Source organism: Manacus candei, unplaced genomic scaffold (genome assembly GCF_025592945.1).
Source record: "Manacus candei isolate 608988 ecotype Guabito, Panama unplaced genomic scaffold, ASM2559294v1 h1tg000013l, whole genome shotgun sequence".
NCBI classification, from domain to species: Eukaryota; Metazoa; Chordata; class Aves; order Passeriformes; family Pipridae; genus Manacus; species Manacus candei.
The window spans coordinates 1,624,852-1,651,985 of record NW_026138061.1 but is presented as its reverse complement, the minus strand read 5'-3'; the positions used below and the strand labels follow the sequence as shown (position 1 = coordinate 1,651,985).

The 27,134-nt window shown below is 39.4% G+C and overlaps 1 protein-coding gene across 5 annotated transcripts in view; it reads left to right on the top strand.

The window, feature by feature from the left end:
* The window catches only part of SAMD12 (sterile alpha motif domain containing 12), a 177,698-nt gene that overhangs the window by 39,222 nt on the left and 111,342 nt on the right, over positions 1-27,134 (top strand). For 4 of the 5 annotated variants that reach the window (XM_051778508.1, XM_051778506.1, XM_051778507.1 and 1 more), the window contains exon 3: positions 6,066-6,195. In XM_051778508.1, the coding sequence (XP_051634468.1) occupies positions 6,066-6,195 (130 nt within the window). Of the gene's footprint in view, positions 1-6,065; positions 6,201-16,356; positions 16,867-27,134 lie in introns of those variants that run through there. The other variant, XM_051778505.1, reaches the window with a different exon arrangement.

Here is a 27,134-nt window from a genome sequence, read left to right as displayed (position 1 = left end):
ATGTCTGGACTAAATCAAAGTTGGGGGAAAGCTGGCCTTTAAAGTGTGCTTTTAACTAAATTGCAATGATTTTTTTAAATTATATTTGCCATGCTGAATTTTTGTTTTTCACAGTGACTTAAGTAATAAATTAGAATGGACTGTTTGAATTTCTGATCCAATTAAAGTTTTAAACGTTTAATCTCTTATCAACATAAAAGAGTTATTTTATCAACATAAAATCCTACAGTATTTCCCTTAGTTTGTTTTTTTTTTTTAATAAACACGTTTCCTTTGGTTTGTCACTTTCATCTCTTCTTAGTATTACAATTCTCAGCATCACAGATGGGAACCCAATACAACAGAGGTTTCAGGTTTTTTATGGCGTGTCTGCTTATTACTGTAATTTTCATTTGTCTTTACTGCAAAAATCTGTACGTATAAACTATTTGACTACCTGAGAAAGTGTATTTCTAAACCAAAATATGTCCTTTCCAGGTTTTTCAATATTTTAAGATAACACATTTACAAGCCTGGTTCTTCTCTTCTTTCCAGAACTCAAAGCCAGCATTTATGTTAGCCAGTTGATTCTGAGTTCTGTATAGTCACTTTAATGTTGGAGAAGTAATTTGGAATATATGAAAAATATTCTTATTTTCTCAGCTTTAGAAATATAACCCAAGCATGTTTTAAAAAAATCATGTTTTCGAAATTCTTTGAAATTTTGAAATTCCTGTTCCAGCTGCTTCTTGGCATAAAACGATGAAGATGATGCTGTTAGTCTTGCTTCCAGAGCAGCCTGAAAAATTTGATAATAATTTAGATGGCTCTTGGAACTGTGTAGTTTAAGTTCCCTGCTTTATGTATCTGTATTGGATACACATAAAATTTTATTTTTCTAGTTTTTAAATATATCATTGGCCCTTTATACTTTGCTTGTAGAAGACATTATGTTTTGATTTAACAAATATTTCCTTCTCAACTTCATGCGTGAAACAATCTCATTTTATTCCTTCCAGTCTCTCTGGTCACACACACATAAATGGTTTTCTGACACATTCTAATGTTTCCTGCCCCAGCTGACTCTATTATTCTCAGGGTGACAGCCACTCATCTTGCTCTCCCTATCCCTGCTAGGTGGCAACAACCTTACTGCTTCCTTCCTTTGTTCTTCTCATACCTCCCCTTGCAGCTCTCAGTCCCCTTTTCCCTCGAAGTGCCTGACTGATTTAACATAATGGTTCAAAATTAATCAGTTGTACCCACATCTACTCTGTACGAAGATTTCTGTGTCTGAAACGCAGCAGGCAGAACCCACACTGTTGGTCTAATATATGATGGTGCTTTTCCTTGCAGCCTTGCCTTGTTTGTGTCCTGTCCTGATTTTTGCTGGAATAGACTTAGTTTTCTTCTTAGTAGCTGATACAGTGCTGTGATTTGGATTTAATACGAAAATAATGTTGGTCACAAACTGGTATTTTGGTTGTTGTGAAGCTGTGCTTACCCCAAGTCAAGGACTTTTAAGTGTCTCATGCTCTGTCTCTGAGGAGCTGCACCAGAAGCTTGGAGGGAGCATAGGCAGGAGAGCTGACCCGAACTGGCCAAAGGAATATTCCATACTGTAGGATGTCATGTTCAGTACAAAAACTAGGGTGGGTGTTGGCTGGAAGGGGCTGATCAGGGATGGGATGAGCACTGGTGAGCAGGTGGTGAGCAATTGTTTTGGGCATCACTTGTTGTACTGGGGGTTTCTTTCTCTCTCTTTCTCCTCTTCCTTTTAATTACAATTATTATTTTTATTGATACTATTATCATTAGCTTTATTATATTTACTGTGTTTCACTTATTAAACTGTTCTTATCTCTTATCAGGAGTTTAACTTTTTTCCTAATTCTCCTCCCCATCCCACCGGGGGAGGGAGTGAATGAGCAGCTGTGTGGTATTTACTTGCCAGCTGGGGTTAAACCATGACAGTCCTTTGCCCAACACCGCTGCAACAAAATTGGTTCTGCTTTGTCTTTTTCTAGTTAAACTGGAAACTCCAGAGCAGAGTGTCTCAAGATGTATGTGGGAGCAGAATCTGCCTTAATGCTTTCAGCAGTGCCTCTTTTATCCATCTGTTTCATACAGAAACTGGAAGGTCTGACTTTGGGTAAATTTGAATGCAAATATTCATTGACTTTGCTTATATGTCAGAATCAGTATGCTGGCAAACTGAATGTTACAAATTGTATGAGGCAGCCTTCTTCTAGCAGACCTGCAGCCCTGTTTGACTGAGGACCCTAATCTCCACAATCCCTGGATTTTGTAATCTGACCACGCTTGTAAATACACAAAATGTTACAGTTTGAGAAGCTCTTTTAAATAACTTGTCTCATAGTATGTAAAATAGTTTTAATGATGAGGTTGAACCCTTTGTCACTCAGTAATACAGAAGCCTTTCTTTCTTTCTGGAGTAAAATATGATAAATAAAAACAAAGAAATTCTGGTGAATAGATTGACCTTCAAAACTGGCAGGCTTCGTAAACTGCACCTGAAAGGCTGAAGAGATAACTTGTGCGTCATTGCTTAGGAATAGCAGGGCTTGGTTGCTAATGCTCTTCTAAACACTGAAATACACTCTCTTGTAATGCACAGGCTGTAGTTTCGATTTATTTATTTATTTATTTTTGGGTTGATGCTTTTAAATACTGTCTTCTCTGCACCATGGAACAAGGAGAGTGTGAAATTTTGTCATAGAAGTAAATATAGTAGTTTTTTGTTCTTCTTGGGTGTCATTTTTATACTTTCAGATACACATAATAAAAGCTGGGGTCAGCAATTTTGAAGAGTTTGTCACAAAATCCTGAAGAAACAGGGTTTCCTTCAAATATACAAGAAAAGATGAGAATACTGAAGACTTATTCTCATTAGATCTGTATCTTGCACATGAGTTGGCATAGTGTTTGGCAGGATTAAAACTATTAAAGGGTTGCCAGCAAAGGTGGTCTTATGATGTGTTTATGCCAGGAAAATGGAAGGGAAGGCGAGTCTAAAGACAATTTTTGATGTATTATTTTGTTTTAATCAGTTTAGGCCTATTGTTTGACTGAGCTGAAAAACAGAAATAAAGAAAAACATAGTGTGTTTTCCACCTGTCTAGGTAGTTTACATATAGTTAATGGCAGAGGACTCATTTAGTAGGTATGTTTATGGTAAGGGTAATTTTCCTTGGTTTACTGGGATTTTGTTTTTGGAACCATTGCTTATAAACACATGTATTTCTCTAGCTCATTAAGTCCTTATGAATTAGAAAATCAAACCTAATATTTGATGGTGTCAATGTAAAAATGTACTCTTTGGACTGCATTTATAAGCTTAAGTGCAACATGTTTCTATCATAATTCTGAACGCTGGATGGCAAGAAGTCAGCATGTATGTTTGCAGTGCAGTGTATATTGCACAGCATAAAAGCTACATTTGAAACCATATTTCAGTTCCATGGCCATAGAGGGGTGTGTTAAATTTGTACTGTAATTGTTGATAAACTTGTTCTTCAGCTATTTAACATGATGGTGCTTATACCTTTTAAGAGGACAATAGTTGCTGAACTGAAAAGAGCAGCCTCTCAGTTAAAACAAACATTGGCACTGCTTGTGTACTTTCAGCTCGGAATAAATAGCTTGCAAATCTATAGCTAGTTATACATATTTGTATACAAATATTTGTCATTTAAGTATTTTTATGATGTACAAGAAAGGCCCATTAACAATTTATTTTTCAAGGGCTGACAGACTTTTCTTTAGTCTTCAGAAATTCCAATGCTCAAGAAATATCTTTAAGCAGTACCTCATATAAAGATAGACATTTAAGTCTTGACCCTGTTGTTCAGGGATTTCTATGAAATCAGAGAGACTGTTAGCATTATATGGCTATTTTTACTTGTTTATTCCTTTGATGTATTTGTGAAGGACACGCATTTATATATGCATGCAATAAAAATCAGCTAACTGATACCATAAGACTGGGCTCTTCATTGAAATTCAGTTTCTTCTCTGGCTCAAATGGCACTAACAAGCAGGCCAGAGAAGTTCAAAGAGGGGCCTTTGATCTTCCAAGTTGCGTGAGGTGCTTGGAGGAGTTACAGGGCACTTGCTCTCCCTACAGAGGTTGCCCCTTCTCCAGACCTATGGGGGTTCCTGTATGTGTGGAAGACTGATGAGCTTCTCAGAAAGGGCAGAGGTAGAGCAAGGGCTGTCCTAGTTATAGTACACCCTCAACACCTCTGGAAGGTTCTTTTTCTGTGGATGCCAGGTCTGTCAAGCTTCTGCCTGCTCTATGTTAGTGGGTGGCAGCACAAGATGAGAATGATTATTTGGAGTGGTTTTTTGCATTACTGTGATACCTCTAAATGTGGATGATGCCTGTTAGTTTTTTTTTTGATTTGAAGAAATAAATTCATCAGAAACACTGAGCTAGGGGATGTGCATTGTGTTATATATTCAACCATAATTTTCCTGCTGTTTATCTAACTTCTACATAGGCAATATAAAAGACATACGGACAATTGGACATGAGAAATTCAAGACACGTTTTCCTGCTGGATTTTTAGGCCTGCCATATTCCCTGGCCCTAAACTTAGTATCTTTGCATGACGTACTTTATGGACTTGATAGGACATACAAAGCACTGGCTTAAAACTGCTTTGGTCCTTAGGGCTTCCAGTAATGAAAAATTTCAAAGCAACTTCGAAAAGGTCTGTCTGACAGAGCACATCCGTGTAAATGTGGGGATAAACCCTGGCTGGCAATATTGGAGGAATCTGCCATGAGTCCTAATAGAGAAGATGGGTTGAGATGACATTCCTCTTCACCTCAAATTTGCATAGTAAAACTTTTCTTGAACCTTCTACACCACTAGGGAGCTGGAGGACAGTATTCTGCATGCATAACATGGAAACAGAGACACTTTGATTTTATTCCCTGGAGTCGGTTCCTTGACAAAATAATGAAGTAAATGAATACATTAATGTTCACACCCACTTACATCAGCAATGTCCAGTGTTAAACATTTATTGTTGGTAATAACCACCCATCTGTTTAAGATTTTCTTAGTCTCCTAGGCAGGCTGTGTTGCAAAAAAAAGATTAAATCACTTAGAATATATTTTCTTTTTTTGTTGTTTTGCCTCCTTTAACAAGAGGTTTTAAGTCCCTGCAGTTCAGATTGCTTAGAACTCAGCATTCTTGTAGGGTTAAAAAAAGTGTATGTGCAAAGGTGAATTGTTTGATTAAATTAAATGTGACTTTGTACATATAATAATGTAATCAATTTATGAATGTTTATATATAAACTCTTCATCTATTATAAAACTGAATTTTCAGGAAAGTATTCTACAGAATTCTTTTTAAGATTATTATTTATTATAAAGGAGCAACTGTTTTAAGCAGGAGTCATATTTATTTCATATAAAGGTGATAGTAGGAGTTAAAGGTAAAGAGAAAGCAGAAAAACTATAACTGCTTGTAAACATCACTTAAACTATGTCAACTGAAATGCTCACTATGAACCAATATCCCCAGCTCTATCTCCATTGGCCTTTTCCCAGGCAGAACCAGTCTTTAGGCTTGTTTGCACTAAAGGTCTTTGTTGCAAGGTCTTTCCTAATTGTAGCTGAGGACCATGCGTGACCTGAGGATATTTCTGGTCTTCCATGGTTATATCCAAGTTGGGACACAAATGGACATCCCTCTTGTGAGTTTGAAGGCTTCAAAGTGTGTATCTATTGCCCTTCAACTGTTGTCACTTGGTCACTCTTTAAACTGTAGTTCAAGTAAGACAAGGTGCAGTATGTTTCTGTGATGCAGGAACATGTATGCAATGCAAAATAATCTTTAAGGACCTTTCACTGTGTATGATTCCTGCGTGATGTATTTGAATAACTGGGTCTTGTGTAACGTGCTGGTGATTATTAAATATCTGCCAGTCAGAGCAACTGCTGTCTTGTATTTATTATTTTAATATTGTATATGGATGTCACAGATAAATATTTCTGAACCTTGTGTGCAGACTAAACATAATTTCTACTCTTCATTCTGTATTTCTAGTCCGGGACTGTGAAGCTGACCAAGCCTGTGGCATTATGGACCCAGCAGGATGTCTGCAAATGGCTGAAGAAACATTGCCCTAATCAGTATCAAATCTACAGTGAGTCATTCAAACAGCATGACATAACTGGTAAAGTATGCACTATCAGAAATATTTTACTTACTTAAAATGTGGCAAATTGTTTTACTTTGCTTTTAATAGACTGTGACTGTGCACTGAGGGCTTTTTGTTGATTGGATGACTAGAGAGTTGCAAGGTTTGGAGTAGGGGGAATATTCCAGCTTTCTTAGGATGTGGTGATTTCCCCATCTCTCTAAAACATAAGTTTCACATTACTCAGGGTCAATATAAGAAGGAAAGAAGTCAGTTTGTATGCAGGTAAAGGCCCCACCCTGTTCATTCCAAATAAATAAAAAACCTCCAAACCCAAACATTAAGAAACATCCTATGGGGAAAAATGTAATTTATGTAAATCTTCTTTTTCATTGAGGTGTTTCACCTTGATTTCATACTCTTTTTTGTGTCCCCTCCTCTCTTTAAAAAGAAATAAAAATTAACCTTAGAGTCCTTAACACGTAGGATGGGAAGCAAGCCCAACTGCGCCCCTCCCTAGACCTGAAGTAGGATCAATACAGCAAGTTCATTTCTGGCAGATGTTTGTCTAACTTTGTTCTGGAAAACTTGCAATGGAGGAGATTTTTGCATCTCTCTATTCCAATATTTTATGACCTTTAAAATTGGTATTTCCTAGTATCAATCTAAACTATTATTTCCAGCAAACAAAACTGATTCCTGTCCCAAATGTGGCTCGAGTACAACCAACCATTCTTTCTCACAGCCTTTCCTTCTCTGGATAGAGTGTTTCCCAGTTGCACAAACTTTCCTTGTCTAGTCTAAAAAATATTTGTTTGTTCTATCATGGTTTGCCCCCAAATACATGCAGGACCTCCAAACCTTCAAAACTTGGTGTCTTTTGTTAAAAGAATATATTAAAAGCATAGTTGTACTTTATTTTCCTATTTTCTTTAGAAGTTAATATTGATTTTGTTGATCTGCTTGACTTGTCAACTCCTACTCAGTGTGCTGTAGTTGTCTTTTAGCTGACCACTTTGAACAGACATCAGTTTAGCAAATATAACTTGGGAGTTAAATAGGACTTTTACTCATATACCAGACAGTAATTAATCTGTAAAAAACTTAATGTGGTACACTAATTTGTTCTCTGAAGTGGTAGTATACCGAACTTGGAATTGGAATTCAGACATTTAATGTTAAGCAGAGAATTGAGTTTTACATAAAATTTCAGTCTTAACACTAATGCATTGTTAACATTGTGTGTTTCAGTCAGTATCTGTTCGTATATGTGTACTTGTGGTGTTTCAAATTTTACCTTGATTCCTGTTGCTATTTTCTTTCTGATAACATATGAATGATTGCAAACATGGCAAACTAAACTGCCAATATTTGTTTACTATGTAGCCATGAGTACCTATACACACTTACATGTGAGAGCTGGTTTGTACTGGTTTGGTAGGTGTTGAGATTTACTACATAACCATTGTGCCTATTTCCTCTCAGTCACCATCTGCTGAATGCAGTCTGTAGGAATGTAGTCTGTGTCTCCACCCATGTGTACAGAGCTGACTGCATCCAGAGCACTACCAGAAGAAATTTAAGCTATTTTAAAATATTTTCTAATAGTTTTACTATCATGTTATCTGTTTCTAGAATTAAGGGAGAAGTTGTTTTCATTTCAACTTAAACATAGATGGAAACCTTGTAGTTTCCTTGCAGATGTGCAAAACTTTGAACTTTATAGACTTCTGTGAAAAAGAATTGAGATCAATCTTTCTTACTTTAGACAAAAGAGGAAAAAGGAAAATATCTGTATGAGTCTTAGAAAGTAAATCTGCAGGAAAGAAAATAACTTCAGCAACTACCAAATAAGAAACATGATTGATATTTGTATAGATTTTATAAAAGTATATTGTGATAGTATTATGACTGAAATCATTAACTCAGGACGATCTTTCCAGTGCTGTTGGTCCCCATGACTCTGATTATTTGAACTCTAATAAAGGTACAGAACAGTGGATTTGTAGCTCAGAAAGGAGCATGGAAACTAATATGAAGATGAAGCCAAGATAGTGTAACTGTTCCCAGATATGGCTACAGAAAAATAATGTGACTTTTGAAAATTTCTCAGGAATTAATATGACTTTACAAGCTATTTTGATACAGAAAAATAGGATGGAAAATAGGATGGAAAAGAACTTGAAGAAAGTTCTTATGAAAAGGAGATTTAAACTTTATTTGAAGATAAAATCTAACACATGGTCATAAGCCAGGAAAATAATCTTGGGCAAACATATCTAACAATTGTTAACCGTAAGTGTTGAAAAATGTGGCATTTACTTGAGACTATTAGTTGCTGATTACAGTTTATTGAGATGGGGACAAAAATGCAACCCAAAATGACCTTTTCTTTGCAGAAATTTTGTACCTTTTATTTCTGACAAAGAACAGCTTCAGATATGTAAGAAAAAAAATGCTTCATCTTGAAACTTACCTAGTAAGAAAAAAAATCTTCATATTAACAGTGATCTTGAGGATGTCATGGGACAGAGCATACTCTCATCAGATTTGCAGATGACAGCAAGTTGGAGGTAACAGTCTATAGACTCAAGAGTAGGGACCATCCATAGACGTTTAGGCATAGGGACCAGACACAGGCTGGAAGAACCTTATGAAATTCAACAAAGACAATTGCAAAGTTCTGCAGCTGGGAAGGCTGAGCCTCTTGCACCCCACTCAGCCTGGGGCTGAGGGTGGGGAAGCGGCTTTGGTGAAAAGGACCCGTGGTCTTGATAGTGAGGAAGATGAAATGAACCAGTGTTGTGCCTTGGCAGCAAAGAATGCTGACAGAATCATAGGCACTATTAACAGGAACATAGTAACCTGATCCAGCACAGTCATTATTCCCTTTTACTCTGCACTTTTTAGACTACAGTCCTTGGATCTCCAGTGCAAGTTAAGGTGAGGGCCAACAAGATGCTCAGGGCTGGAGCACTTGCCCTGTGACCATTGAGGCAACTATCAGTAAGACAAGAGGGCATGGTCTTAAGCTGTGCCAGGGGAGGTTTAGGTTAGATATTAGGAAGAAGTTTTTTACAGAAAGAGAAATCAGACATTGGAATGGGCTGCCCAGGGAAGTGATGGATTCTCCGTCCCTGGAGGTTTTTAAGATGAGACTGGATGTGGCACTTAGTGCCATGGTCTAGTAACCACGGCAGTGTTGGATCAAGGGTTGGACTTGATGATCTCAGAGGTCTTTTCCAACCCGGCTGATTCTATGATTCTATGAGGGAGCTGGGCTTGTTCAGTCTGGAGAAGAGGCAGCTTGCCAGGGTGGGGTGGGGGGACTGGCAGCAGCCCCCAGTGTGTAGGACAAGGTTGTCAAAAACATGAAACCTGACCCTTCACAGTGATGTGTGAGAGACACCAGACTTGAGCTGAAACAAGAGGCTGAGCATGAACATCAGAGAAACTTTTTCCCCATGAGAACAGTCGAGCATTGGAACAGGTTGCTCAGTTTCTGTCCTGGGAAGGTTTCAAGCCCTAGCTAGATAAAACCTTGAGAAACCTGATCTGATCTCATAGCTGACCTTGTTTTAGGAAGGCGGTTGGGCCAGAAATCTGCTGGGATCCTTTCCCATCTATATTCTTCTGTGGTCCCTTCCCATCTAAATTCTTCCATGGTCCTATGATTTGCTAAGTACTTACTGAGTACCTCAGAACCAGTGAAATGCATTTTGCAGCCAGTTAGGCATAATTAAATATGGAAAGATCTAATAAGAAATGGGCAGATTTCTTATGTATCCAAGCATATACCATGCTTGGATTCAGGGAGTAGAACATTTGGTTGACTTATTCAGCAACAGGTCAGAAGTACTCTTCATGGAGTTGGACCCAGAGAAAGAACCAAAATAATTTGAGGGAGTAATACTGAGTGAGATCTAAGGGCATTTGATAGGAATTAGCAGTGATGGGAAAAATAAGACTGTGAAAAGGGAGGAACGAAGATGACAGTGGCCTGTACAACCAAGAAGGCAATGTCATGGTAGGGCCATGTCACTGGAAGCTCTACAGCTGGTGTTGGAGTTTACACCAGTAGGAGGAGAAATAAAAAGTTGCACTGATTTGCCAAGTTTCACACTGATTTTATACTGATGAGTTCCAGGGGATAAACCTGAAAAAAGGAGCTCACTTTGTTTGCATTCGTGGCTTTGAATTTGCTGGGCAGCAATACTTTTAAATGACTGGGGAGTTCTAGAGAGATGGGTTGTTCTTTAATGGTCTTATTCTGCACCATTGGAACAAATGAAGATTTTTGCAATGTCTCACAATTAACAGAAACAAGACTGGGCATAGAACGACCAAAGAATAACCATTTTGAGGCAAATGGTCCATTGACAAAGTAATAAAGATGATGTCCAAGGAATGCCTTATGGATGTCTATTGGAAGGGAGGAAAGGGAAGGGAAGAAAGGAAAGAAAGGGGGGGAAGGAGAAAAGGAGGGAGGAAGGAAGGAAACCCTGCTTCACCTTTTATTTCTACACCATGTTCCCCGATGTACTGCATGTCTTCAGAGCATGAGGTTTTAATGCTATGATCATTAAACAAACCTCATTCTGTCAGAGTAATACCCAAGAGGTACCTTGGTCCAATTGAGAGAATTTGATAGGAGGTACTTGAAAAGACTCAAACCTTTTTAAATTAAACTTTTAAGGAGGAAAGAAACAGGACTCAAGAAAACCTCATTTTAGTTTTAGAAGGGCCCAGAACTTCTGAATAACCATTAAATACCAAACAGCAGCTCAGAAAGTGAAATATGAACTGCTACAGAAAACCTGCTGCAAATAGTCTTAAAATCTGGCTATAATTCTATGACCTCTAAAGATGCTTGCATTAAATCAGCTTTATTGACATATTTTTATGAAATTTATATAAAATCATGCTTTTAAAATCTCAATTGATTAATTTTTTCACTTAAGTAATATCTTTGTAGATGTTAGAGTTTATCATATCACATAAAATGCTCAAGTTATTTAGCATGTTGGTGAAGGGATGGTCTTATGGTTTAAGATACTACACTGGAATTTGGAGACATCATGGCTCTGTTTCAGGTTACTCTGGCATTCTTTGGAAGCACACTGAATCCTTGGGGTCTAAAAGTTACTCCATACAGAGAAAGTTTGGGGTTTCTTTTAATAAAATTTTCAGAACATATATAATTTAATTCTGCCCTTTGTTTCTTGGAACTCAGATGAGTTTTGTGGTGCAACCAGTGCAGTGACTTGGGGATAAAAGGTGTGCAGTGGAGCACAGGAGGCCTAGATGTCACTCCTAGCTCTGGGACAGGAAGGGTGACCAAAACCAGATGGGTTTATTCACTGTGTTATGACCTCTTGATTGTGTTCAGCCTTTGCCATATGTTTTGCTCTCAGTACAACAGAGATAAAGATTCCAGTGTTGTCAAATGCATTGTGATATGTATATAAAAGGTGTCTCTTGAGGCAGCTGAGACTTCTCGTTAACAGTCTATTTAATTTGGAACAAGTTCTGGTCACTTCCTGATCCTTCCCTTGGCAAGTGATTCCACTGTTGTTGTCTTTCTTCCTTCCATTATTAATGCATATCATATTGATCCAAAATATCTCTTGTGCCAGTGATATAATGCACCTAATGTGAGGACTGATGCAAGAAGCAAAATGTGGTGTTCTACAAAGTGGCCTCTGTAGGTGTTCTGTTACCTAACACCTGTCCCACAAGAGTCTTCTCACAAATCCTACTGTAGTTACAGTAAAGACTACACAAACTGGCACCTTTTCTTAGATTATTTTATTGAACATCGTTTTATTGTCCCTTAAAACCAGGTGACAACCTACCCTCTAGGCTGTTATTGGTAGAGCAGTCTTTATGGTCAAGTGTAGGATTGGTACCAAGCAAAGAAGGTCCTGGGTCAGGTCAGGGTGTTGTAGGAAGTACTTAAGCCTCCTTTAAAGCATTGTTAAACTTTTGCTTACCATGTTTTTCTTTGATTGGTCCCAAACCTGTAGCAAGTTTTGAACATTCTTCAGCACTGTCCTATATCTCAGAAAGCACCTTCATTGTATCCAAATTGAGGTAATTTCCAATAAAGTATTCATTATTTTCCTTGTTTTGCATGTGATAGTGCTCTTCAGCACAATAGATGCCTTCTGCCAAGCAGTGTTCATCTGATAGTGGATAGCAGAAGCAACTTCCATCTCCAGCCATCTCTGTGAAGCCCTTCCCTTCTCTGTGGTGCAAAGCTTAAGCCAGCCTTACCCTCAGTCCTTATTTATGCCACTTTTCCATGCTCCTTCTGTGAGGTCTTAATAGCAATGTTGGTTGGTGGGCTGTCAGATCAATCCTGACTACATCCATCTGCAGTTTAAAAAATAAAATAAAATCTCTGCTTCACCCTGGAGAGAGCTTTTATTCTGCTGCCTGGATAAGGTCAGACCTATTTGCAGCATTCTTTGTGGAACTGTGATGCTCATGTTGGAAAATGTAAGGGACTAAAGAGTTTTCCTTGTTTCATACTTGGTTGCTCTCAAATTTTTAACATGTAGAACACATCAAAGAGTGATAGGTGCTGGGATAAGGCTCCTGTTTGCATAATATGTAGCAACTGTTCTTTTTGCATGGAAAATAATATCAGAAATATATTAATGTAACCCTGTGTTTATAAAGTGGAGAATTGAAAGAAGTTGGAAAAGCGGAATTCTTCTTTTCATTATTCAGCCTCCTACTGATACAGAAAATTTTGTATGAAAGTAATATTCTCTTATGTCTCAGCAATGGTTTCTGGGTTTTGCTTTGTGATCAGATTGTAGCTCATGTAACATGTAGCGAAATTCCACAACAGGACACAAGACTATAATGGCTCATGAGAGATCTGGTTTGACCAGGAAGACTCATCTGCAGTTGAGAAGGGGACAATGAGGCACTCGAACACTTTGTGGGAGTTGTAATTTAAGTATTAACATAGTTGATTATTTTCTGATCAATTGTCTTTTCTGTGAAAACTAATCTGTGGAGTTTATCAATTAGTAATGAAATGGAGCTATTTTCTTCTCTGTGCACAAACCAGTGGGGAGTGTTTGATACTATTATTTGTTACATAAAATCCCATGTGGAAGAAGTGATAATATCATCTGTTCTGTTTGATAGGAAAGGGAAATTGAGAACAGACGAGGCATTTTTGGCCTTGCTTGCCAATGACATACTAAATTCTATATCTACTAAATTCAGAATGAAGCTTCCACTCTCCCGCTTCATTATCAGCTGTGAGATCTGCTGTGCAAGTAGCTGATGAATGTTTTACACCATTTTCTGTCTTGTTGTATATTTTGTGGGTCTGGTTGCTTTTCCTTGGGAGGCTCTCTCCACTGTTAACTACCTGGGAAGATCTCATGGTCTCAGTAAAAAATTGCTCTACAGCATACTCAAAAGTGAATTGCACTCTAGCTGCCTCTTTTTCCTTCATCTGTTACTATATAAGAATTCAGTAAGAGCCATGGTAGCCAGGTTTGCTATAGCTGTTACTCCTCCCTGATGTAGAGCACAGAATTCAAATCATCTTTGAACTGAAAAATATAATTCCTGTCCTTTAGCTTCAAATTTGAAATTCCCTGTCAACTTAGCTTAGATGAATTCTGTACTCTTACAGTATGAGTATTAAGGGGACAGAAGAAAGAGGTCTACTGCACTTCCTTTGAAGCAGTGTTTACTTGCTTCTCAGTACTTACTGCTCATGTGCTACCAGTTGTTGGGGAAATAATGTTGCATAATTATACATGCAATGATAATTGGATTATTCCTTCCCTCTAACACAAGGTTTTTTTCATTTTTAATTTAATCTTGTTCTATTTATTTTACTAATTTTTCCTAACTAGAGATCATATCATGTTTTACCATTCCACTTGGAAAGATCTTTGTTGTACAGTTTTCGTAAACCTGATCCACTCTATTCTCTACAGAACTCTGATTCACATCAATATCGTGTAAAATGCACCACCAGAACCTCTCACCATGGCAGCCAGTTTCAAAATCAGTTTCTGTTTCTTACTCAGAAGGGATCTAAAAATGTGAATTAGGGTAAAATAGGGAAAACTGTATCAAATGTCTTAGCAAAGCCTATTTCAGGAATTCTCAGTCCATATTGTAAAGCTTCATGATATTTCCTAGTTTGCTGATAAGGCTGCACAGTATATGTGCAAGAAGAACTGAACACTGATTGTGATCCACTGACAGAGCCAAAAACCTTATGAGCTACTGATTTAATCTTTGGGTGCTTACCCATCTATCTTAGATGATTCAGGCATCCAGCTTAAGTGGAATTTCTAAAACCAAGGGTAAGAGAGTAAACTGCTGAAGTAATCAGCAGAGAGGCAAAGGATGCCTCCAAACAGATGAATTTAATGGACTTAGTATAGCCAAGAGAAGACTTTATGAAAACACCCCTTTTATGTTCACCTTTTTCTTTGTCTACCTTTTCTTTTGTGACCCTTCGCATGATCTTGACAAAGCATGCTTTTTATCAACTATTTTTTCTTTAGCTGCTTTATAGGGGGTTTGATTACTTTATTATTAAAATTCTAACATTTTGCCCAATATCGAAGTTCTACCCTCTCATTTTATTTCTTAGAATGTTCTTTTTCTATGCATTTTTGGATCCATCACTAACTGTTAGTGATTACATTATTACTTTACCATGTTCCTTGATCAATCACTAGGTTATGGGATCCCTTTATCCAGAAAGGGTAAAGGTGAAGCACCTTGTTGTTACTTTGAAGACCTTCAAGAAGTAGCCTGAAGCCACAGAATGCAGTGTTGTTAACCCTGATGGCCCTTCTTTATTTCCTTTTTTTTTTATTTCCCCACTTGATTAATACTGCTAAACTACTTCAGTATCCCAAATCTTCGTTCGCGAAGCCTAGCCATGACTTCAGTATAGTGGATAATGGTCTGAAATCCTTCCACTCAAAGGATGAGGTCCTTAGTTTAGAACTGGCCATTGAATATTTAGGGCTTCTCATGAATTGTGTTGGTTCCAAGTGTTGTGCCCTGACTGAAGTCTCATTAGGTTGCATTCTGGGTTGCTGTTTTAAAACTTCTGCTGTATCTCTGGAGTCTGGAACTTACTTTTCCAGCTTGGTTAAACTGATGGTTAGTACTGCTGAGCTCTCATTTCCCATCAAGTCAGGCTTTCCTGCAGCACTTCAGAAGTTCTGGATCCCACTCTGGTGGGAACCAGGAAAAAAATAGGAGATATTGCAGGGTCTCCTTTCGGGTTACTTGTGCTATTGATGGGAAAGGAGTATTTGTCACCTTTGCTCTGCAGCTATGAAGTCAATTTTATGGCTCAGTTGTAGGTAAGGAAAACTTAGATGAGGAAAACTGGAGTGATTAGGTGGAGGAGTTGTTAGAGGACCTTACAGTTCTTCACTTCAAAAAAGTGAATTAATTTACTGCGTAGTGGGTGTGTGTTTGTGATATCAGCGAGCAGCTAGAGCTGATTCTTTTTATTTCAGCTTATTACTTGCCAGCGTGTGCTATTCATGATATGGGGATTTACTCTTAGTGTAATCTTATAATTATTTGGCAGTGTTCCTCAGTCTAATAACACAGCTAACCTCACGGTGAAATGCAGAAGGAAGCCCCCCTGGAATCTGAACCTGAATGAAGCCATGAATGAGAGTTTGACTTCTGTTTTGGACATCAGGAAGAATTTCTTCACTGAAAGGGTGGTCAGGCATTGGAATGAGCTGCCTGCCCAGGGAGGTAGTGGAGTCACCATCCCTGGAAACGTTCAATAAACAACTGGACATGGCTCTTAGTGCTATGGCTTAGATGACATGATGGTGTTTGGTCAAAGATTGGACTCGATGATCTTGGAGGCCTTTTTCAACCTTAATGATTCTGTGATTCTAAGTGTGTATTTAATCTCTCTTATCTGGTCAGTCTGCAATACGTCGTGTCCTTCTCTCACCCCTGTGTGTCGCCGTTGCCTGATACCCTGTGACTCTTCCCAAGCCGGACGCCCTCCATCAGTTATGCTGTGATTCCAGCTTCTTTATGGTCTCTGTTTTTTAATAGATATGTAGACAACAACTCTGCTCTTGCACCAAGTCTCTGACAAATGGATTAACCCTATCTGTCGCAGCCCTGTGTTCTCAGCTGTGTTCTCATTCCACTCCCCAGACCCTCAGCCAGGACTCAAGGCATGACCTTCAGATGAGCTCGGCCGTTCAGCTGACCCCTCCCAAATTCCCCCGCTGCGGCTGGGCAAACAGCCGCCTGCAGCCTCCAGGACTTTCCTACAGTACCTCAACACTTCAGTGGCTCCGAGCTGGTGTTCGGAAAGGCCTCTGTGGATGCCCTTGGGAAAGCTACGGGTTTCCCCTCTTCCTTCGCACAGCACGCAGAGCCCCGCGGTTGCAGTACCGGGCGCTGCCTCGAGGGGGCGCCGGCGCACCGGCTACGGCCCCGCCGGCACCGGGATGCGCCCGGCGGTGCGAGGGTTCGATCCCGGCGGGATCCCGGCGTTGGTGCCCTCCCCTGCCATCGGCGACCACAGCGCTCCGGAGGGCGCAGACCTGCGGTCCTCACCCCCAGCTTCCCCTCTCTGCTAATGAGCCTGTCAGGGCGTCGTTTGTCATGTCCCTCTTTGAAAATGATTCTGTTTGTGGAAATACCAGCCCAGACAGCTGAGCCTCTTGCAGAGTGCAAAGAGGCTCCCCCATATTACAATAAAAATAAAATCCAAAGCTGCCTTTTTTTTTTTTTTTTTTTTTTTTTTACTGCTCAAGTGCTAAAGCAGCTGCCCTCTGCTGCTCGAGGTTTGCCAGGGGAATAGCCTTCACTAAAAAAGAAGTGCCTCCCTGTGCTCCAGTGGAAATCGTTTGATTTGATATAGTTAATTGAACAGGTTGAAAGCCTGACAGGGTCTGGTGCAGTGCACTTGGCATAGAACTTTGTCCTTGTTATTGTAGAATGCACAGTGGAGGAAAATACCTGGCTCTTTCAGCAAAGATGTGAGGACCCAGCTCCAGCATTTTCCTGTGAATTTAGTGGAGGGAGCTCTTGGAGAAAAAAAAAAAAAAAAAGAAAAAAAGGCTGGATTCTGTTCAAGCTCTTACTGCATTCAGGAATTGACTTTCAACCCTTCACACAGCAAGGATCTGTGCACCCTGTGAAGTGCTTATCTGATTCCTCAGATCCTACTGGTGATCAACACTGAACTGATGCAGGAGAAGGCTCCTTGTCCTTCTGTGTGCATCCAGATGAATGCTTGCTGCTCAAACAGGAATCAACTGTGAGAAACCTGTATCTTTTAATTGATTTTATTATCTGTGCGTGTGGAAACCCTAGACTTAGAAATGTGAGCCTAGAGACACAAAAAACTAAGATCTTAATAAGCAATTTTGGTCTGAAACGTGGACATGTGGATTAATCCATGACCTTTTTTAATAAGGTGCACAAAAGACATGACTCCTTAAGGAAAAACACAACAAAATACCGTCTTTCCTCCCCTGAGATTTCATTAAGGTATGTATCTGAGCCCCAGAGTGCTTACTAGAGGCAAACTCTTGTTATTCAGCAATCAACAGTAAGTGGCTGGCCTTGGGTAAAACCGGGGGATTCCTGTTGTGATGCCTTATTATTAACTACAACTACTATCGAACATAATCCAATATGTGAATGCTTATATTTGTTGGCTGTGTTTCTGCTGAAAATCAGGTGCTCTGTTCTTCAGTGGCTGCAGTGTGCTGTGGATTCTGGTCTTTATTTAGTCTTTATTTTAGTCTTTTAGCCTTGCAGAAAAGGTTGAAAAAAAACCTAACCCAAACAAAGCCAAATAAAAAAACCAACAAAGGAATCCAGAAGTAATGTCAGAGCATGAGCTGTCCCACAGAAGTTTTTAGAGCCTGCAACCCATCAGGCTGCACAGACCTCACCCTGCTCCCCAGTTACTTCTGCTTGAAGCACGAGGAATTCCAGCCTATTAAGTTGGTAGGAGAAGCCTCCAAGTTCCGCACACAAAAATGTTGCTTCTTGATAACTGACTAAAAATCCCAAATCTTCCCCATGGGGAATTCGAGGTTTTGTTCTGTTTTGTGAAATGCCAAACAATGATACCCTTGAGGAAATGTGTATCTTTTGTCAGTGTGCCATGTGTTTGAAACAAGCTGTCAATGTAATCCCAGTCCTGTCAGCTGTACTGACATGGCACCTACGTTGCACAGGGCCTGGTGATGTTGTGCTGCGATTAGAGGGAAGTGTTCAATCCCTCAAACAAGTTTATGTGCATACAACCAAGCCACTTTCTCTGCAGGTTCTGTTGGGTGCAGTGAATTGCAGAATTGAAATGATTTACCTGTTTGCATGTCAAAAATCATCAGATCCTGGGGTTATTTTGGTTGGAAAGGTCCTTTTGAAACCATCTAGTCCAATCTCCCTGCTCAAGCAGGGTCAGCTGGAACAGATTGTCCAGGACTATGTCCAATTTGGTTTTGATTGTTGGCACAGTTGTTCTATTTAGTCAAGGTTTTCCTAGACTGTAATTTTGAATGTACATTTTTAATGTTTATTTTGCATAGGTTATGTAGATTTTATCTTGCAGTACGTGTTTTTGATCTAAATATAACAGCTTAGAACCTGAAGATAGATTAATAAGGTTATTCAAAAAACAGTGCCAAATGTGGAATAATCCCAAATGGCCTATAAGGAAATGTTTGTTACATGTTCTAATATTTTGTTGCTGTTTATAAACAGTCTAAACACTGTCTGGAGAAATGCCAGGAATGTGACAATCTGTTATGAGCTTATCAACCCTACGAAGTACTGCAATCCAATCCGCTGTCAAGCACTGGCTGAATTGCCATGCAAAATTGCTTGTGTCCATTGGTTTATGGATGCTATATGCATATAGATAAAGCTTGTCATATACTGGCTTATCAAAAGCAAACAAAAGACAGCTTGATTTTGATGAATGTCACCTGTAGCCATTATCCTAGGCTAATCTACTGCTGAATTTGCCATTCACAGATGTGTACAGTCCTTTTTTATGCCACATTAAGCCGTATTCAGACCCATATCATACTGACTCATTCCAAGTCTATCTCATGGAGATAGCTTCTTTCTGTTAATAAATGATTGTTAGTGATTTTTTTGTTGCTCTCAACACAAGGAGCTACAGACCTGTTAGCCTCTTGCCAGTTCTGCCATAAGAATGGAACAGTTAATTTCGGTTTCTGTCAACAAAGAATTACATTGTATAGGTAATATCGGTTATCTTGATGCTCAGCCTGTCAGACTAACCTGGTACTTTTTTCTTTCTTTCTTTCTTTCTTTTTTCCATTGGCAAGAGTACAAATAGAGTATTTAACAGCTACCATGTGGAATACAGTACCTTTTTTTGCGAGGCAAGCGTACAGCTTAGGATCACATGACATCTTAATTAAACATGTGCCTTTTAATTCCTTATACTGTGTGCTGGAATCATGCTGGTTCATTGACAGATGCCCATACGCAGTAGGGAGGCTCTAATGAAAAGGGCCTTTATTGGTGTCCCCTGGTTTAGCTGATTGTGCAGCATCTTTCAACCTTCCTGTGTTGGTTGCCTAAGTGTAGCAGTTGACGTGGTAACACACAATCAGCAAGATGGGTTAATGGTACAGGTGTGATATAAGTAATCTAACTAAATGATTCTGAGAAAATTTGTTTAATTGTAGCCAAATGTAGTGCAGTATATAAAAAACCCCTTCATCCTGCAGATATGGCCTCTTCTCCCTTGGAAAGCAGGCTGTCAAGGAAGAAGATAAGTTGGGAGTTAGTGTAGGTAGCCACGTTACATGTAGTCTAAATGAAAAGCTAATGGGACTAATGTAATCTCTTGTTATTAAAGTTGTATTGAATAGCAGGGATTGTTGTAACATACACAGGTCAGGCTGCTTAAGTCTACAAGGAAACTGTGTCCAGTTGTGATGTTTTAATTCTAAGAATAGTGTAGAAGTAGATGGAAGGCAGAGCACAGGCTTTTCCAAAGCCTGGAGGGTGAGCCTTCTGTTGTCATGTTACAGGAGATGAAGCTGCTGAAAGGAAGGTTGATAGGTGACTTGATAACTGGATATAGGGACTTAGCAGGACAACAGCGTGTGTTCAAAAGCTGAAATTGGAAGCTTGAGTGATTCAGTAATCAGAAAATGAATCATGGCTTTGCAGGTCATTCAGCAGTGGAAGCACTTACTAGGAAAAAGGGTAGACTTTGACAAATCGAGTTTTGAAAAGGTGAGAAAGGTGGATGGAAAAATACAGGGAAAGCATGTGTGCATGCAGTACCCAGGCTGCATGGTCACACTGGTCCTTTAGCAGCAGTGTCTGCAGTCTCTAGATTCTGGTGCACTCTGCAACCTCATTGTGGGAATTTGGCTTTGTATTTGTGGCTTTACTTTATTGCTGCTTGAGAAGCAAACACCCCTCGGAAGATCACAAGCCTTGAATTAGGCACCCCACATAGCAGGAGAAACTAATTAGCAAAACTACAGGTAAGATGATCTGCCAGTTTTTCTTTTGGTGCTCTACATGTGTTTTTTCCCACTTGTTTAATCAATATGTCAGACTGGGTCTAGGGTAGTACTTGTGATATACAGGCATTGCCACTTCAAGCTGGATGTGAGTAGTCCTGCGTGCTACTAGATGTACCCCTGTTGTAAACATTCCATTTGGAGTAAGAACTTGTACTTAGGAAACTATGTGGTAAAACCAGTTAGTAATTTATATATGTAATGTGTGTTTTCCCAACAGGTCTCCTAGGGTTTGAAACTATTATATTTTCCCGTGTTTGACTGGAGAGCCTGCTGGGCTAGATACACGTAGTATGGAAAATCTGACTCTGAGATTTAAAGTCCTCCTCTGTCTTCTCTCTGAATTCCCCTTTGGCCTGAATTTTGCAAATGTACCAAATGTGATATGCAAAGACAATGTTCGTAAACAATCTATTACACGTTTCTCACCAGCCCAGTGGGATGCTCATACATGCTCACATACCTGCCATTCTTTTAATTCTCTTTTTAGGCATCATTTTTGTACAGGATTCCCCACATAGCCTGTTAATACCATCTGTTTTCCATGTCTATGTACACATTGTTTCTAAATCAGATAAAAATTTGCTGCTGAAGCTGCAGGTGATGCTCTTTTGCTGGGATAGGTACCAGAACCTGCAGCCTGGTAGAAGACTGACTTCTACAGCTGTTGCCTGGGAACTTCCTTACATTTACCACTTCAGAAGTGACTCTTGCACTGTCCTAAAAATGATGATGAATGTAACCATTTCTTCCAAAAGCACAACTCTTCAAGTATATGTTATATACATCAGCTGATGTAGCCTGGATCAGATCAATAGAAGAACTTCATCTATGGAACTGTCTTTGACCTCCATATGCTACATACAGTAGTGCCAGAAGGTTTGCTGATCTAACTGTGTTGCTGGGATTGGACTTACAGCTGCAAAGTGCAGACATCAAATCAGTCTGACAGAAAGCAGGGTTCACACTGTTTGTCCCATTTCTAGGCGAGAGCGTAGACTACTTGTGCAAATGCCATTGCTTCTTTTTTTCTGGGTTTACAGCTTCTTTGGGTTTAAATAGACTAGCTAATCTCAGGGTTTGAGATTTTGCAAAAGCACTGAGTGATTTGGATTGCGAAGTTCAGGTGTTATCTGATGTCCATTCAGAAAAGTAGTTCACTGACTGTAAGCTTTCAGAAGATTTTACTTTAGTCCATGAATTCTCTTTAACAAAAGCAGAAACAGTTACCTACTCAGGTCAGAAGAATACATCGGCCATAAAACTGTACAAAATGAAGGCTGAATCTTGAACTACTGCATGAATGGTTCACAGAGAAACTGGATAGTCTGAATCTTAATTTCCGTGAGCAGGGTGGAGCCTTATGAGGGAATTGTCCATGACATTGCAGTGGAGGAATACATTCTTCAATGCATATACACCTGCGGACTGCAACTTTAACTCACAGTGCTGATCTGCATTGCTCATCATCAGAGCTGAATTCAGTGGAACTGTCCCTGACTGCTTATGGCAATTACAGATGTATGTGATGGTTTCTAATCTTCTACAGGGACCAGTCCCTGGAGGACAATGAGCTTCATTTTACCAGTGAATTTCACAGCAACTGGCTGACAGTAGAGGAAGTCTTGAGTGTCTTCTGTTTCAGGTACTGATTAATGTCTGTTCAGGCTCTGTTTTGGTCATACCTAACTGGGACCTTCCAGCATTTCCTTGTCATAGTCTCTTTTTATTTCTGTCTCTAGATTTTTTTGTCCTTCTGTTGAACGGTCTTCTTTTCCAGTAGTGGAAACCTTTAGAAGGACAGTTTTCTCATTGTATCCGGCTCCCTGAAAGCACTACCTGGCACTACTCTGTCCCATAGCCTGGGGTTGGAGCATGCACAGTCTCTTGAAATGAATCTTTGAGTGGGTCTGTTGAGTGGTTGCAGACAACACACTGGCCCAAAGGCTTACTATCAAGTTGTGCTTTCCATCTGGAAACTGTGGGGTATTTTTCTTCTTCCCAACAGTTATTTAATTCCTGTAACTGAAATGCAAGTATATACCCTGACCTTTTATTGAAAACTGTTGAAATTTTGGCAGAAACAATAAAGCCTAAAAAATCAGTCTGATGCTAAATAACTGACATGGAAATTTTCAGCCTCAGTGGTTGTGGTTCAGCAGCACTTGATGATTATGAAAGATATCAAGTGGCTATAATCATAGTCATCAACACCTGTGCCGTATGTGTGTACCAAAACATGTATTTGGTCTCCTTTGTTAGGAATATATGCAATATCTCATTTTTACAAGTCTCTCTATTGGCTGCATTGCACATTTCTGTCTGTACAGGGAATGCCTGTTTAGAGGGGCTGGTGCTATTCAACGAATCAAGGATATACTTTTATGGAAGCTTTAATTTTCTTCTCATACTGCTTTATTCAAAAATGAATTTTTCAAACTAGTAATACACTATAATTCCTTCTATACAAAATAATTATCAGTAACTTTTATTTTTTTATGCATAATATGTTGTGTATGCAATTTCCACATGTTGTACTGATTTTCATGGATTCTCACTCAAAACCAAGTATACAAATACTTGTATGTCCAGAAAATGCAACCTAAATAAGCACATATATGCTCATGTGAGTCTGTGTTTTCATGCATGATCCAAATTTGTGATGCTTGATTCATAGAACAGTTTGGTTTGGAAGGGACTTTTAAAGGTCATTTAGTCCAACCCCCTTGCCATGGGAAGGGACATCTTCAACTAGATTAGGTTGCTCAGAGCCCTGTCCAGCCTAATCTTAAATGTTTCCAGGAATGGGGCATCTACAGCCTCACTGGGCAGCCTGTTTCACTATTTCACCACCCTCATCTTAAAATTATTATATCTAGTCTGAATCTACACTGTTTTAGATTAAAAACCAGGCCTTATTAAAAAGTTTGATCCCATCTTTCTTATAGGCCCCCTTTAAGTACTGAAAGGCTGCAATAAGGTCTCCCTGGAGTCTTCTTTTCTATAGACTGAACAACCACAGATTGAGATATTTCTGTCAACACTGATGGAAGTTAGCTTTGAAGAACTTGCAGTATTTACTTACAGATCCCTACTGTTGCAATACAGTTCTGACCTTCAGAGACACCACTTCTGAAGAACTCACAGAGCCTTTTTATTTTGTTGGATTTGATGAATGATGCCTGACTTTCATTTCCCTGACAGACTGTTTATTTTCACCAGGTGTGCTTCAGGGCTGACTCTTTGTTTGTTTGTTTTTCCCCTTTATTAGAGAGCTAGTTAGTTGTCAGCAAAATAACAATTACAGTATCTGAGCATTTGTTGCTTTTTCTGGAATGCCAGATGTCAGAATAAATCTTACAGAAAAAAATGGAAACTTTATCTCTTTTTAGTCATAGTAGTGTTGAAAATTTAAGCCAAAGTAGAATATGTTTTTCTACATTCCATCTGAGTGAATCCTTCAGTAGTAAACAAGTATTTGCATACTCTTTAAGTAAGCAAGCTCTAGCTAAACAGCATCCACTAAATCTTGTGCAGTCTATTGCTGACTTGCAAGAATTGCTGGGAACTGTTACACCAATATGATCATCCATCTGGGAGAAAAAGCACTGTGAAGTGCACTGCTGTATGGCAAAAGCTTTGATGTGCTGGATCCATTCTGCACTTCAATGAATTACCCACAGTAAAAGAATAGTATAAACAATTGTAGTCTGAAACACTCTCCTGTACAAATCTGCAGTTATAATTGGTAGCTGTGGGAAGCAGTATCTTTTGATACTATCTCTCAAAAATTTATCAAAATAATTAAACAGATTTTCCAAAGAATTTGAGGACTTGCCAGTTCGAGACTGATATGTGATTTAAAAAAAATATGCAGCTTGATGTTTTTCAGTAATTAATGGCTTTCTTGCTTGCAGAAAAATGAAGTTGCCAAATTTGACCTTGGACCAAAATCGTAGCTGGAATATTGAACTTTTTTTATTTTATGTAAACCACAGTGACAAGTCATGTAATTGTCCTCTGCAGGAGGTTATTGAGAAGCCCTGAAACTGATTGCAACTGCAGTGACCCAGCACGGGCAACAAATTAGTTTGACTCAACTTCAAATTGTTTTGCTCTAAAATGCCCCGTGTCCATACACTTTGTATGCCATCTGATTGTCAAACCACATTGGAAATGGGTTAACTTAGAAGTGGGTTGGATTTACCCTCAACAAAGTAGGCATGGATGCCTCTTGCAACTCTTGCAAGGAAACTAAGTTTTGTTAGTAGTTCTGTATAACTCCTACAACCAGTAAAGCAGTATCTCTTTACAGACTGATGTGTTCTCTCCTGCTCCAGAAACATCCAGGCAGGATTTCATCTGTTTTAAATGTTGGTGTGTGGATGTGACTATCCTGTGCAATTCAGGGGAGATCACATATCTTTGTCCTGATTAGTCTGCAGTCATGTGTCAGGCAACTGTACTGTGGTCATGTACTGGAAATGCTCGGTGTAATTGACCCCTGGAGAAGGGAGCTTTATCTTTCCTGTCTGTCAGGCAGTAATTTAACAGAGCTATAAAGGCAGGAGTCAAGCAGGTTCCAAGTAAGGGAGCAACCAGGGCTCTCTCAACTTCCTTTGTAAAATGGAATAGCTGTGGTCGAACTATATTGTATTGACTATTGGCTCTCAACAATGTGATGAGAGGTGTGATGCTGTAACTTAAAAATCTTCTGCATCTCTTGTTAGTTGAGCCATATTGCTTTCAAACATTGTGGTGGTGGCATGAATAGTATAACTCATATCCAAATTCGTGTGCTGTAACCCACTGAACTAGGTGGAGTCATTTTGTTCTCAGACAACTGCAAGAGAACAAGGAACAGAACAAAGGTCTTTATGTAACCTTTGTCGACCTCACCAAGGCTTTCGATACTGTGAGCAGAAAAGGTCTATGGCAGATTTTGGAATGTTTAGGATGTCCCCCCAAGTTCCTTAAAATGATCATATCACTGCACGAGGATCAGCATGGCCAAGTCAGATATGGCAACACACTTTCTGAGCCCTTTCTAATAAAGAATGGCATGAAACAAGGCTGCGTTCTCGCTCCTGCCCTATTCACAGTCTTTTTCAGCATGATACTCCAAAGGGCCACTGCAGACCTCGATGATCAGGATGGTATCTACATTCGATACCGTACTGATGGAAACCTTTTCAACCTAAGGCAACTGAAGGCCCACACCAAGATCTTAAAACATCTTGTCCGGGAGCTGCTTTATGCTGATGACGCCGCCCTTGTTGCCCACACAGAAGCAGCTCTGCAGCGTTTAACATCCTGCTTTGCAGACGCTGCTGAGCTCTTTGGGCTGGAAGTCAGTTTAAAGAAGACAGAAGTTCTCTATCAACCTGCACCTCAGGAAGTCTTCCATCACCCCCACATCACCATTGGCCAATCAGAGCTCAAATCAGTCCAGCAGTTTAATTACCTAGGTGGCCTCGCCTCCTCGTATGGTAAGATTGACAGAGAGATAGACAGCAGGTTAGCAAAGGCATATAGTGCTTTTGGAAAGCTTCATAAAAGAGTTTGGCGAAATAAACACCTCAAGAAAAGTACAAAGATCAGTGTTTACAGAGCTGTCTACTCTTTTATACAGATCTGAATCATGGGTCATCTACCGCCACCACCTGCATCTCTTAGAACGCTTCCATCAACGCTGTCTGTACAATCCTAAACATCCACTGGTCAGATTATATGACTAATGCATCTGTTCTAGAACAAGCAGCAGTCACAAGTATTGAGGCCATGTTGCTGAGAACACAGCTGTGCTGGGCAGGGCATGTCTCAAGAACATGCCTATCTCGTATTGGCCTTTTTAGCCACCAACGCGCTTGCATCAAACGTGGCTAGAGCCCTTCCCAAATCTTCATTCGCGAAGCCCAGCCATGATGATGATGAGGTGGAGTCATAGAAATCTTCAGTTAGTCCAAGTTAGAACAAGAGGAACCTGGACCATAGATCTGTACCTGAACTGATCATGTTTCCAATTCCTGTAAGTATTTAAGACCATGTAGAAATAGAACTTAATGGAAGGAGAAATTATGTACTTACTGCCTTCCTGCCACACCACCACTGGACTGAATGTAGCAGTTAGAGGTGATGAAAACTCTTTATTCCTCTTTTAGGGTGATAGGAAAGCTCAGAAAAGTTATACTTATTTGTCTTTCTACTGTGCGGGTTTTTACCACAGTCCAAAAATAATAAAGGATAAAAAATAACAATATCACCTCACTAAAAGAGTTTTAAGAAAGGCATCAGAGACAAAGCACTCATGTGCTTTATTTTCATTGTAGTGTCAGTATGAGAAAATAGAAATATAATTACTAGGAAACCAATTTAGCCCCCTTAAGCAAATGC